A 14,286-nucleotide genomic window follows, 5' to 3' on the forward strand; every position below is an offset into this window, starting at 1 on the left:
TACTCTACTCAGGATAAAGCTGAATTTTCTTTAAATCCATCCATAATTATTTTTCTTTAAAAAAATTTTTCCCCAATATTTATTTTTGAGACAGAGACAGAGAGAGAGACAGACAGAGAGAGAGAGAGAGAGAGAGAGAGAGTGAGAAACCGAGTGTGAGTGGGGGAGGGGCAGACAGCGAGGGAGACACAGAATCCAGAGCAGGCTCCAGGCTCTGAGCTGTCAGCACAGAGCCCGATGCAGGGCTCGAACCCACGAACCGCGAGATCATGACCTGAGCTGAAGTCGGATGCTCAACCGACTGAGCCACCCGGGTGCCCTATAATTATTTTTCAAACTGAAAGTTAATCTATTCAACTTTTTTTTTTTAATCATAGCAATATTGGATTGATTCTATGTTCTTAATTTTGGCTAAATTTTATTTTTTGTTCCTATTCTTTAAAATTGGAAGTTATGGCACATAAAGATCAGTGAATGTATATATAAATTTTAAAACAGAGATAATTTATAAACTGAGAACAAGAAATTAAGTATGGAAAAATTCTAGCTTTCCAAGAACACTGTATTAAAAAAAAACCTTTGTGTAAATATCTGAGATTTAAAGTGTTTACTCACTTATAACCTAGGAAGGCAAAGTTTTAAAGAAACAAGAGTTGATACCCACGCACCCACCAACCAGATCAACACATACTCCAGATGTAGGCAAGCCTATGTGCAGACCTTCCAAATGGGATTCTCCCCTTCTCTCAGGAGTAAACCACTATCATAAATTTTTGTATTAACAATTCCTCTTGCTATTCATAGATTCTTTGTGCTATGCATGTACCCATGAATTTTATATTTTATATGATATTAGATTGAGTGAACTCCTTTGTGACTAGCTTATTTTATATACTATTTCTAAGATTAACCATTTTGTCACATGTAGCTTTAGTTCTTTCATTTTCCACTGCTGTATATTTTTCATCTCTATGAATATATCACATCTTATAATCTACCAGAAATGGGTATTTTCATTTGTATTTTTTCTATTATGGACAATGTTACTATAAATGTTCTTTCAGTAAACATCTGCAAGAATCTCTCTTGAAGTGAAACTGTTGGCATATAATATGGTATATCATTGTGGTTTTAATTGGCAAATCTCAACAAAGGAAAGAGGAGAGCATCTTTATTTTATTTTATTATTATTTATTTTTCTAATATAAAATTTATTGTCAAATTGGTTTCCATACAACACCCAGTGCTCATCCCAACAGGTGCCCTCCTCAATACCCATCACCCACCCACCCCTCCCTCCCACCCCCCATAAACCCTCAGCTTGTTCTCAGTTTTTAGGCGTCTCTTATGTTTTGGCTCCCTCCCTAACCACTTTTTTTTCCTTCCCCTCCCCCATGGTTTTCTGCTAAGTTTCTCAGGATCTACATAGGAGTGAAAACATATGGAATCTGTCCTTCTCTGTATGACTTATTTCACTTAGCATAACACTCTCCAGTTCCATCCAAGTTGCTACAAAAGGCCATATTTCATTCTTTCTCATTGCCACATAGTATTCCATTGTGTATATAAACCACAATTTCTTGATCCATTCATCCGTTGATGGACATTTAGGCTCTTTCCATAATTTAGCTATTGTTGAGAGAATCTTTTCATATTTACTATTTCATTTTCCTCTATATGAATTTTCACTTAATGTTTCTTTTACTAATTTTATACTTATGTTAACCTTTTTTCATGTTTCATGAAACATGTTCACATTCCACATATTTAATGAAATACTGTAAGAACTTAAATTTTTTTAAGTATGAAGTTTTTTAAGGATAAAGTATAAAGTAATATTATTTTAAAATATTCCACATATATACAGTATTAGTGGAATACTGTAAGAACTTAAATTTTTTTCAGTATAAATTTTTTAGGTGTAAAGTAATATTATTATTCTAAAACTGTTTTATCAAAGGATAGACAAATACATAAATAATTCTGCTACTGTGGTTAGGAACAATTTTTTTTTCATGTAAGTAAAAAGTGTACAAATACAAAATCAAATCAAAACCTTTTAATTAAAACAAATTTAATTTAAAACAAATTAGAATTAAAACCTTTAATCCTAAAGTTGAACAGAAAATGTCAACACGAATTTATAATGTATTTTTCTTAAAAAAAAAAAAATTCCAAGCTCTAGAAATAATAACCAACTCAGTAACAACTCAGGTACTGACAAAACTTATCATCATGCCAGCTGGCAAAGAAAGTTAGTGGTCCAACTCCACTATCACAGAAGAAAGCAACGAAAGGTGGATTTGGAGCTAAAAGCCAATAAACTGGTAAGTGGTAAAAGTATCAGTAAGAATAATTATAATAGAGTGAAACCTATCTAAATGCATTTATGAAGCCGTAATAATAGTAATTTAAAAACAAAATTAAAAAAAGAAAAACAAAACAAAACAAAGCTCATTGGTGACCAATGAAAAGATGTTAGGGAACCAGGTCATTATTTTGAAAAATAGAGAAGGGAAAAAATTGAGCATTTATTCTTTTTCCTGTAAGAACTCTATCTCAGGATAAATATAGAGATATATAGAGATATAAAGAGAAAGGGGATTTCTCTTTATAGAAATATCCTATCTACCAAATTTAAGAAGCAATGATAAAAACAGGATCCTCACCATTTTTCAGCCCCCTGTGACATAAAAGCAATGATTATAAATGGCTATTAAGGCCACAAAAAGAGACAACTGAACATTATGCACCTCCTGATAGAAGTATTCAATAATTACCTATGATATATTCCTGCAAAATTTTAAACCTCAATCTGATCAAGCCTCTGTATCAAAATAACAATTATAGAAAATTCAGGACCAGAAAACAGGTTGAATGAAACCATGGAGATGCAATGAACAAAATCCAGAATGTAAGAAATTCTACACAACAACCCAGTTCCTTCAACAATAAGCTGCAAGGAAAAAAAAGTTACTATGAACCTATAGATTAAAAGAGACATATCAACCTTTGGAATGTTCAAACTTACATGGATACTGTTTAAAGTGATGAATGAGGAAATATAGATATTTGATATTAAGGAATTAATGTCAATTTTAGATGATAATGGAATATGCTATTTATGTGTTAAAAGAGAGAGTTCTTTTTAAGGACACATACATAAATATGTAGGAATGAAAAAAATATGAATAATTATTAGAAGTTTGCTTCAAAATAATCCAGTGCAAGTAAAGAGGATGAGTGGAGCTGAGATGAAACGAAATTAGATTTGAAATTAAGTAGCAAATGGGTACATGGGGGTTTCATTACATTATACAATTTGTTCTATTTTGGCATATATTTGAAACTTCTCAAAAGTTTGTCTTTAACCTGCCTTCATGAAAGACTATAACAAAATCACTTAAACTTGCCTAAAAATGCCAGATTCAATTTATGTATCTCCCAAATGTATTTATATGGTCACACTAAGCTAAGGCTTTAGGACAAAAGAATGATGTTAGTATATTTTAAGGAATTAGAGAGTCAGTGAAAAGTTTTATTTCTAAAAGAGAAACATTCCCAATAATCTCAAACCAAATGAGACACAAAAAGAACAAACCAATTCTGCCCGCTTTTCAGTGTCTGAGTTTGAGCAGGAACTGGTATCATAAATGATTCCTAGATCACCCTTGCAATTATCTGCCTGTTCACTAAGAGTAAGGTGGGATTCCAACTTTGTCCATTTACTACAAGGCTGTCTTACCAAATTTATGATGTGTACTTTCAAGTCTCGAAAATCTTTTGAAATTCACCAAAGGATAAACAAAAGTTGAGTTTTAAAATTCTAGTCTTTTATGAAATACCTAGATTTTTTCCACAGATTAAAAAAAAAAAAGGAAAACTTTTGTAACAAATTAGAACTGCTTTAATACTATTCAGAAACTATTACACACGAAAGCAGATTTACATACCTTGCCTGGACTGTGAAGGTGCTACAGGAACTTCTTGGTTTGGCTCAAAAGGAAGTTCAGGTGTTAGGTTTTCAAACTGCTCTTTACTAATGAGATTTAGCTTCTTAAAGTTCTCAACTTCTTGCTGAAGTAGAATGGAGGAATCTAATTACTAAACTGGCTAATAGAGTAGCCAACAAACAATAATTGATACCAACCTCAAAAAATGAGTTTAACTACAACAGAATAAAAAAGATGTTCTAATAAAGAATCTAGCATTATACTTAATAACAATATTCAGAATCTAAGAGGCACAGAGAACCCAAAAATATTCTGAATATTTTATAATTAAAATACATTGTAAGAGCATACACTAATCATTCATTATTTGTTGAGCATTTATACACGAGACTGCTAGGGTATTAAAGAGATTACAAGTAATCTATGTTCCCTACCCTTAAGGAATTTACAAGTTAGATGGAAAGAAAGACATGTACACATAAAAACTAGTAATATTAGCAGCATATGAAAAATGATAATATTTGGTGTAAGTATTGAGATCATCAGAGAAGTATCACAGAAAAGATGGGGAAAGAATGAGAATTTAGAGAAGGGGTAAAGCATTCTAAAGCAGGTAATGTGAGCAAAGAACTTGGAATAAGCAGTCATTTATTAGAAAATAATTCAGTTACTGAGAAAATTTGTGTAGAATCAGCGACAAAAAGGCCTAATATGGAAATGGGAACAGGCTACTAGAAGACCTTTTATACCAGGCCAAGAAGTTTTCATTTCCTTTTCTGGTAATGGGAAACACATGATGAAAGATAGATAGATGGCCCTGGAGGTTCATTTCCAAACCCCACTTATAAGGTTAGCAGCAAGGAGGCTCAAAGTTTTTTGAGCTTTGTCAAAGGAAGAACAGGCTATCCCTGACCCTTGGGCTCCTGAAGCTTCCCCTTTCTAATAACGGTTACATAGTCACTTAGATGTTCTCAGCCCTGCCCTATATATAGAGAGAGGATGGAGTGGAGGCCAGTGGAGGCCAGTAAGGTCATTTGGCCATGGTACATGAAGACCATTCATGCCTGGTCTAAGCTGTAAAATAAAAAAAGAGTTTGAGAGACTGCTTGCACTCTTCTACGTTTTGTAAGTTTCCTCCAATTAAACCCTTTATCACATCTACATCACTCAACAAGATCCAAAGAGGGTTTTAGCAGGCAAAGAACATAAAACTGTCAGATGGACCAAACTAAATATCATCATTACAAAATAGTCATAGTACCTTGCTCTTAATAGCTAACCAATCTTTCCCTTTTGCCTTCAAACATGAATAGTTGTCAGTTCACACCACTCATTAGATCCTGCTAGTCTTTTAAACTAGGATCTTGTTTTCATGAAAATGCTTTAAAGGATTGCCTCAGCTTTTGCCCTTATACCAATACTGCTTTCCCAAAAGTCTTCAATAAGCTCTTCAAGCTAATTCAGTCATTATTTCTCACTGTCCCCATCTTGCTACAGAGCTTACTACTTAAAAGAAAATTTACTGTTATGATTATCATATGCCAGAGATGAATAATATAGTTCTATCCTGATGGGAACACAAGCAGTATGTTTCTGCTTTTAATTTTTTACACTAATTTATTAAAGCATCACACATACATTTATACATACACACACTAGAGAAGTGCATAAATCATAAGTATACATCTAATGAGTAATCAAGAGTGAACAGACCTGTGTAACCACCATTCAGGTAAAGATATTGCTAGCATCCTAGAAGTAACTTTCATACCCCTTCCTATAACTACCCTCTTCCTCTCCCTAAAGACAAGCAATATGCTGATTTCAGTACTATAGATTCATTTTGCCTGTTTTTGAACTTTATAAAAATGGAATTATAATGTATGGTTTCTTTTACATAAAATTATGTTTATGAGATTCATTTATAGTTTGTAACTCTACAGCAGAGGTCAACAAACTACAGCCCCCAAAGGCCATATCTGTTTTTGTTAAGTTTCTTTGGAACACAACCACACCCATTTGCTTACATATTGCATGTCTGCTTCATTGCTACAACTGCAAAGTTAAGTGGTAGTTGGCACAACGTATAACCCATAAAGACTAAAATATTTTCTATATAGCTCTTCACACAAAAAATTTGCCTATCCCTGCTCTGTGGTATTCTATCATACGCTCACCCCATAATTTTAATTTTTTTTTTCAACGTTTTTTATTATTTATTTTTGGGACAGAGAGAGACAGAGCATGAACGGGGGAGGGGCAGAGAGAGAGGGAGACACAGAATCGGAAACAGGCTCCAGGCTCCGAGCCATCAGCCCAGAGCCTGACGCGGGGCTCGAACTCCCAGACCGCGAGATCGTGACCTGGCTGAAGTCGGACGCTCAACCGACTGCGCCACCCAGGCGCCCCCACCCCATAATTTTAAAAAATCCATTCTACTGGGGCACCTGGGTGGCTCAGTTGGTTATGCGTCCAACTTCAGCTCGGGTCATGATCTCATGGTTCGTGGGCTCAATCCCCCCATTGGGTTCCACACTGATAGTATAGAGACTGTTTGGGATTCTCTTCCTCTCTCTCTGCCCCTCCCCAACTCACACTTTCTCCCTCTCAAAATAAATAAAATTAAAAAAAAATCAATTTTACTGTTGATGAGCATTCAATTCCTTTACAGATTATAGCCATTACAAATAATGTTACTAAAAATATGTTTTTACAAAACACTTCTTTTGGTGACAGAGACACATGTTTTATTGAATGTTTACTATGACTGGAATTGTTGAATAAGGTGGTATGCTTCAACTTTAGTAGAAAATGCCAAATACTTTTTCACAGTGCTTGTACCTATTTACATTACACGAGCGGTATATTGACCCTCCTATTGCTCTATAGCCTCATCAAACACTTGATATTGTCAGTTTAAAAATATGTAGCCATTCTAAAAAAGGACCCAATTATGGGTATACACAACAACTTGGATGGACCTCAAGGGCATTATGATTAGAAAATATCAATCTCAGGGGCACCTGAGTGGCTGAGTCAGTTAAGCATCTGAATTCCGCTCAGGTCATGATCTTGCGGTTAGTGAGTTCGAGCCCCGCGTCGGGCTCTGCTGACAGCTCAGAGCCTGGAGCCTGCTTTGGATTCTGTGTATCTCTCTCTCTCTGCTCTTCCCCGGCTCATGCTCTCTCTCCCCTTCAAAAATAAATAAACTTAAAAAAAAAATTTTTTTTAAATCAATCTCAAAAAGTCACATGCTCTATGATTCTATTTATAGACAATTCTCAAAATGACAAAATTATAGAGATGAAGAACAGATTAGTGGTTACCAGGGGTTAGGAATAGTGGAGTGGAGGCACATGAACACGAGTCTAATAGCACAAGGGAGATTTGTGTGGTGATAAAATCGTTGTCATGAATGTGATAGTAGTCACATGAGTCTACACATGATAAAATGACATAACACTATACACACACATTTGTAAGAAATGTCAATTTCCTGGTTTTAACGTTGTTCTTAAATTATGTAAGATATAAATTTTGGAGAGAACTGGTCCAGTACACTAGACCTCTCTGTACTATTTTTCCAACTTCCTATAAATCTGTATCTCAAAACAAAAATTCAAAAACTTTAAATATGTAGCCACTCTGCTAAATCTATGTGTAATCTCACTGTGGTCTTAATTTGCATCTATCTAATTACTATAATGCTAAAAACCCTTAATATATTTTATTTGGATAGCCTCTTTTGTGAGGTGGCTGTTCAATTCTATTACTCATTTTTCTATATATTTCTTTCATTTATTGATTTTTAAGAGCTCTTTATAAAATGTTGTAAATGTTTTCTTTCACTCTGTGGAAAGAGGAACTTGCCTTTTCACTCTTTTATGGTGTCTTCTGGTGAAAAAAAGTTCTTTTTAATGTAGTATATTTTGTAAGTTATTTCCTTTTGTAATTTCCTGTTTAAGAAATCTTTCCCCTTTTTAAAGATGTTATATATCTTACCTTTATAATTTTTCATTTGATTATGAAATTAACATATCCTATTGTTAAAAAGTTTGGGAAGCATGAGGGAATAAAAACAAATAGCAAAGCACATACACAGAAATCTTTCCCTACTTAAATACCATATAGTATCTTATCTTCTAGAAATTTTATTATTTTGCCTTTCATATTTAGAATTGTAATATATCTAGAATTGATTCTTTGTGTATGGTACAAGGTCCATGTGCACTTGAAAAAAACGTGTATTCTACAGATGTTGCTGCAGTATTTCACTTATGTCAATTAAGCAGTTTGTTAACTGCACTGTTTGCATTTTCTACAACCTGATATTTTTTTATCTTGCTACATCTTGCACCTTTCTTGATAAGAAAGGTGTTTCAAAATCTCCCACTGTGATTATAAATTTATCTTTTTGTACCTGTCAATTTTTGTCTTATGTATTTTGATGCTATGTTATTAGGTGCATACAAACTTATAACTATTGTATTTTCTGGGACAACTAAACTATTCATAGTTATGACCCTTTTTATATTGAATTATTTTTTTTAGTTTTGAGAGAGAAAGAGAGCATGAGCTGGGGAGGGGCAGAAAGTGAGAGGGAGATGGGGTGCCTGGGTGGCTCAGTAGGTTAAGCATCCGATTTCAGCTCAGGTCATGATCTCACAGTTCGTGGGTTTGAGCCCCACATCAGGCTCTGTGCTAACAGCTCAGAGCCTGGAGCCTGCTTTGGATTCTGTGTCTCCCTCTCTCTCTTCCCCATCCCCACTCACACTCTGTCTCCCTCTCTCTCTCAAAAATAAACATTAAAAAAGAGAGAGAGAAAGAAAGAGAGAGGGAGAGAGAATCTCAAGTAGGCTCCGTGCCAATAGTGACCCCACAAATGGTAAGATCATGACCTGGGCAGAAATCAAGAGCCAGTTACCCAACCAACTGAGCCACCCAGGTGCCCCTAATACATCTTTTTGCCATAAAAATCCACTTAGACTTACACCAGCTTTGTTTAGTGTCAATATCTATTTAAATCCACAAACGTATTATTGCTCTTCATTCTTTTGTGTATCTTCAAGCTTCTTTCTAGAATCATTTTCAAAATCTTTTGACTATATCTCCTATGCCTAAAAAACTCCATTTAATATTTTCTTTAAAGCAGATATGCTGAAAATAAACTCTCTTGGTTTTGATGTGTCTGAAATTATGTTACCTTCATTTTTTTTCATTCTTTTAATGTTTATTTATTTTTTTTAATTTTTGAGAGAGACAGAGCATGAGCAGGGTAGAGGCAGAGAGAGAGGGAGACACAGAATCCCAAGCAGGCTCCAGGCTCTGAGCTGTCAGCACAGAGCCTAACGTGGGGCTTGAACTCATGAACCATGAGATCATGACCTGAGCCGAAGTCAGACGCTTTACCGACTGAGCCACCTAGGTGCCCCATGCTACCTTCATTTTTAAACAGATTCACTGAGATATAGTTCATATACCACAAAATGTACTTATTTTAAGTGTACAATTCAATGATTTACCTTTATTCCTGAACATTAGTTCCCTTTTAGTATTGTGATTATATCATCCCATTATCTCCTGGATTCCGTTACTTCTGCTGAGTAGTTAGTTCTAAGTCTTATTTTTTAAAAACTGTAGCTTTTTAAGTAATCTTTTTTCTCTGGCTTTTGTTTTCAGCAGTTTTACAATGATGGCCTTCATGTGGTTTTCTTTAAATTTATATTCTTTGTTGAGTTCTTAGGACTTCTTAAATTATCCCTCATTAGTTTTGATAAAATGTCAACCATAATCTCTTCAATTATTATTTCTGCGTTCTCTTCTCTCCTCTGAGAAGCCAATAGAGTATATGTTAGACCTTTTGACTGTACCTCCTATGTCTTTTATACTCTTTTCTGTATTTTCCATCTTTTTGTTAGAGGCTTCACTCTGGAGTCTTTTGACCTATCTTCTACTTTAGTAATTCTGAGTTTACCTCTACTGTTAAGTCAATTCACTGCACTCAGTTATTATATTCTTCATTACTGGAATGTCTATTTGGTTCTTTCTTTTTTTTTTCTCTTTTTTTTAAATATTTGAGATGGGGGCAGTGGGGGAGGGACAGACAGTGAGACACAGAATCCAAAGCAGGCTCCAGGCTCTGAGCTGTCAGCAGAGCGTGACGTGGGGCTGGAACTCACCAACTGTGAGATCATGACCTGAGCAGAAAGTCGGATGCTAAACCGAGCCACCCAGGCACCCCTCTACTTGGTTCTTTTTTTAAAGTTTCTAGTTCTCTGCTTAAATTCTCCATCTTTGGGGTTTTTTTAAATAATATTAACAATAGCTAACTTAAGATCTGTCTGATAGTTATCTGAATCTTTATGGGTCTATTTTTCGTTTTTTTTTTTTTTTTCTATCACATCATCTTGTCTTCTTATATGCCTGATTTTTTTGAGAGGCAGACATTATTAAAAATCTGAGGTCTAGAATGCTATTTTCCTCCAGAAAGGATTTGTTTGCTTCAGTCAAATGGCTAGACACATCACAATACTGGCTCAATAAAAGATTAAAATTATTAGAAGCTGATCCTACTGATAGCAGATCTTTTCCAGTTCACCCTAATTTCTGAAAAATAGCCCTTTAGAGTTCCCAAAGCCTAAAAGGTTTGCTGGAGGTCCCCCTCTGGTTTCTGAATTCCAATTTTTGTCACCCTAGTCCCACGAGTTGTGTGTGTGTATGTTTAATCTCTTTTCAGCTTCTCAGTTGCTTCTTCTGGAACTGACAGATGACTCTAGGGAAATGCAGACCCTGATGGCAGTCTTCTTTAGATTTCCTTCTTCCAGATTTTGACCACACAATTCTTTTCTACACTGTTAGTTCTATTGTGCCTTCACAAAGATTTTTTTTAAAAAAACCAACTTTCCTAGTTCTCAGCAGGAAGACTCATGAACTACCCAATCTGCAACTAAATTTTTGTTTTTTTTACAAGTTTACACCTTGCCTTGCTCAAAAAGGGGATAAGAAATATTTATACACAAATTTATTACATTTCAGTGTAAGAGTTAAAAATAGGCACATATGTGGCACAAAGGTAGAAAAGTCATTTTTCTGGAGTCGATAACAATAAAAGCTATCAAAGATTTTTCCCAAGGGAGTAATATTTGAACTAGGTTTTGCAAGCTAAAGGATGAAAGAGAGTTTGGCAAGCAAACCATATGAAAAGATATTTTAGGCAGAAGGAACACATGCAACTGGGTATTAATGGGGTATAAATTTTAAATCAGAAAGCAGTGTCACAATGAAGACTGACAGGTATGTAGGAACCAAACCATTAAATATTATTTGCCAAGGAATTTGAATTTTATCTTGGGCAGGGGAGAAGCACTGAATAGCATTAAGAAGAAATACAGAAATGGTCAAATGTATAGTTTAGAAATTTGAGGGATACATTCTTTTCCTTGGGATCATTTACTTTGAAAATCATGTAAGCCTGAAACTGTCTGTACCATCATTGCAACCTCATGGAGAAAGCCTGACTGAAAATGAGGCTAACATAGAGGAAAAGTACACCAAAGATAGGAGTACAGAAATGCAAAGTCAGTGTTTGAAGTTTCATATAAAGACTTGCCTGTAAGCAAGCACTGCTTCTTGGATTTATAGTAAATTCCCTTACTTGCTAGGAAGTAAAGGAAGAAAGGAGAAAGGAAGGAGGAAGACTACTCTGACAAGAGGAAAACTAGAAAGAGAATAAACTAGAGCCAAGAACCAAGTATACAAACCACATGGAGAGATGATACAGGCTAGAACCAATGTAAGACAGTAGGAGTTAATAGGAAAGGACAGATAGTATGTAGTGACAAACTGCATGTTAGGAGTTAGAAGTTAATAAAGAGTCCTGAGGCATCCAACCAAAATCAGGAAATATAGGAAACAAATTTGGGATAAGTCCCTTTTTTTAAAAATGGAGACAGAATATATATAAATGAGATGCCTGTGGAAGAAGACAGACAGCTGGAAAATCTAATAGACTAGTTATATACTGCTAGATCCCCACAGAGACATTGGAAAGTCATTAGCATACAATTAATGATAAAGACCTGGGACCAGATTCTCTCACTTGCATACAAGATAATACAAGATAACAAAGTCATTAAGAGATCAAGGATAGAACCAGGAAGACCTGGTTAAGGTAGTGAAAAAAATAGACATCTAAGAAAAAAGAGAGGGGCAAAGCATCTTGTGTCATAAAGTATGAAAAGTGCTAAAGAGATGGGGATATATCAGTGGTACATGAGTCATCTTGAGAGAGGTCTAATCTGACCAGATTGGAGACATTTTGAAAAACAAAATGAATAATGACAGGAATGAAAAGGCATCCATTCCAGAGTCCACACTGACACTATAAATATATAAGTAAGTAAAATGGAGTGGAGAAGAAAGTTCTTTTTTTACAGAAGAATGCTAAATAATTAACATAAAGGGAATGGAGAAAAATTACCATCATATAATCACCAGAGTAATAATTAATTCAGGCAAAAATCATCAATGGAGGCTAAAACATTGAGTGAAGACTGCTGGGGAACACAGTTTCAAACTGTCACTCCAGAGATCACTTACAAATTACAAACAGAAAAAGGTACCTTTACAATGGTACACATCTTGATAACCAAATGACCAATTCTAGAACTGACATCATTATTTTTCCTGAGGTAATGTAGTGAAGAATGTATAATATCACCTATGTAATATTTCTGCCAAAAAATTAAACTGAAACTAATCATATGGAAATACCAGGCAAACCTAAACTGAAGGACATTTTACAAAATTACTAACCTAGATGCTGCAAAAATGTCAGTGTCATGAAAAAAAAAAAGGCTGAGGAACTTGTCTAAATGAAAGAACATTAAAATATAAAATTCTAAAAGCAATGTATAATCATTGGTTAGAGCTGGTTATCAAAAAAAATAAAGTAAAAAGAAGTTATAAAGGACATTAAGACAGTTGGGGAAATCTAAATATGCCCTGTATATTAGATAATAACATTCTATCAATGCTAAACTTCCTGTGTTTGATAATTATGGTTATATAGGAGAATGCACTTGTTTTTAGGAAATACGGGATAATATATTTAATGGTAAAGTGGCATAATGTCTACAACTAACTCTCAAATGGTTCAGAAAATGCAAATATATGCATCTATAAATGTTTATATAGATACACAAAGTGATTGTGATAAGATGTTAATAACAACTGTTGAATCTAGGTGAAGGGTATACTTGTGTTCACTGTATTATTCTTGCAACTTTTCCAAAGGTTTGAAACACGCCAAAACAAAAGACTTAGAGGGAATAAAATACATATTTATATATATTACTGACACAGAAACATGTCTATAATATTTATAAAAAATAATACACTTTAATAAAATGTCTTTCAGACATTTACATTTCAGAAGTATACATTTATCTATAATTCATACTGGTGAGAATGAGAGAGGGAGTTGAAACAGGAAGGGAAGGGTTCTCCTCAGCCAAGTTTCTAGAAAGAACACTTGGTGCTTCAACTTTCTCACCTCCTATTTATATCAATATGAGTTGCAATCTCAATGCTGGAAGGGGGTGAACACTTAAGTAAAGTTTTTAAGGATGAATATGACCTTAGAAAAAGTAAGAAACCAATGTAAAGAAAAATTAAAGTTGAGACAGAATATGTCCCTTTGTAGATCATGATCCCAGAAACCATTTACTTTCTTGGCTTCTTCAAGCAAAACTATACATAACTACATCTACTTTTTTTCTCCTAATAACTACTAGTGGACATTCTTTTCTCTTTTGTTTTCCTCTTCTGTTTTTCTATGCCTTAAAAGTTCAATCATTTTCCCAGTTTTAGTTCTCCCTTCTATACTAAATACTAAAATCTACATCTGAGGCTTTCTTATCATCACTAGTATTTAGAGAGAGGATAAAAGACATTTTACATAAATACACAACATGACATCAACACATTTCCAAATCTGATCTCAATATTGTTTCCTCCCAGTTTTTATTTGTTAAGTGTTTCTATTTCTATCACACCAGTACTATGAATCGTTTCTTTAAAATCTCTGCCCTTGGGGCGCCTGGGTGGCTCAGTCGGTTGAACATCTGACTTCAGCTCAGGTCATGGTCTCGCGGTCTGTGAGTTCGAGCCCCGCTTTGGGCTCTGTGCTAACAGCACAGAGCCTGGAGCCTGCTTCGGATTCTGTGTTTCCCTCTCTCTCTGCCCCTCCCCTGCTCATGCTCTGTCTCTGTCAAAAATAAATAAACATTTAAAAAAAATTTTTTTAAATCTCTGCCCAATTTGGCATTTTTTT

General features: G+C 34.7%; 1 protein-coding gene across 3 annotated transcripts in view; it reads right to left on the reverse strand.

The window, feature by feature from the left end:
- Positions 1–14,286, reverse strand: part of LARP1B (La ribonucleoprotein 1B) — a 120,811-nt gene that overhangs the window by 33,698 nt on the left and 72,827 nt on the right. For all 3 annotated transcript variants that reach the window (XM_032592900.1, XM_030313087.1, XM_030313084.1), the window contains one exon: positions 3,954–4,077. In XM_032592900.1, coding sequence (XP_032448791.1) covers positions 3,954–4,077 — 124 coding nt within the window. The remainder of the gene's footprint in view (positions 1–3,953; positions 4,078–14,286) is intronic.

Source organism: Lynx canadensis, chromosome B1 (assembly GCF_007474595.2).
Source record: "Lynx canadensis isolate LIC74 chromosome B1, mLynCan4.pri.v2, whole genome shotgun sequence".
Lineage (NCBI taxonomy): Eukaryota > Metazoa > Chordata > Mammalia > Carnivora > Felidae > Lynx > Lynx canadensis.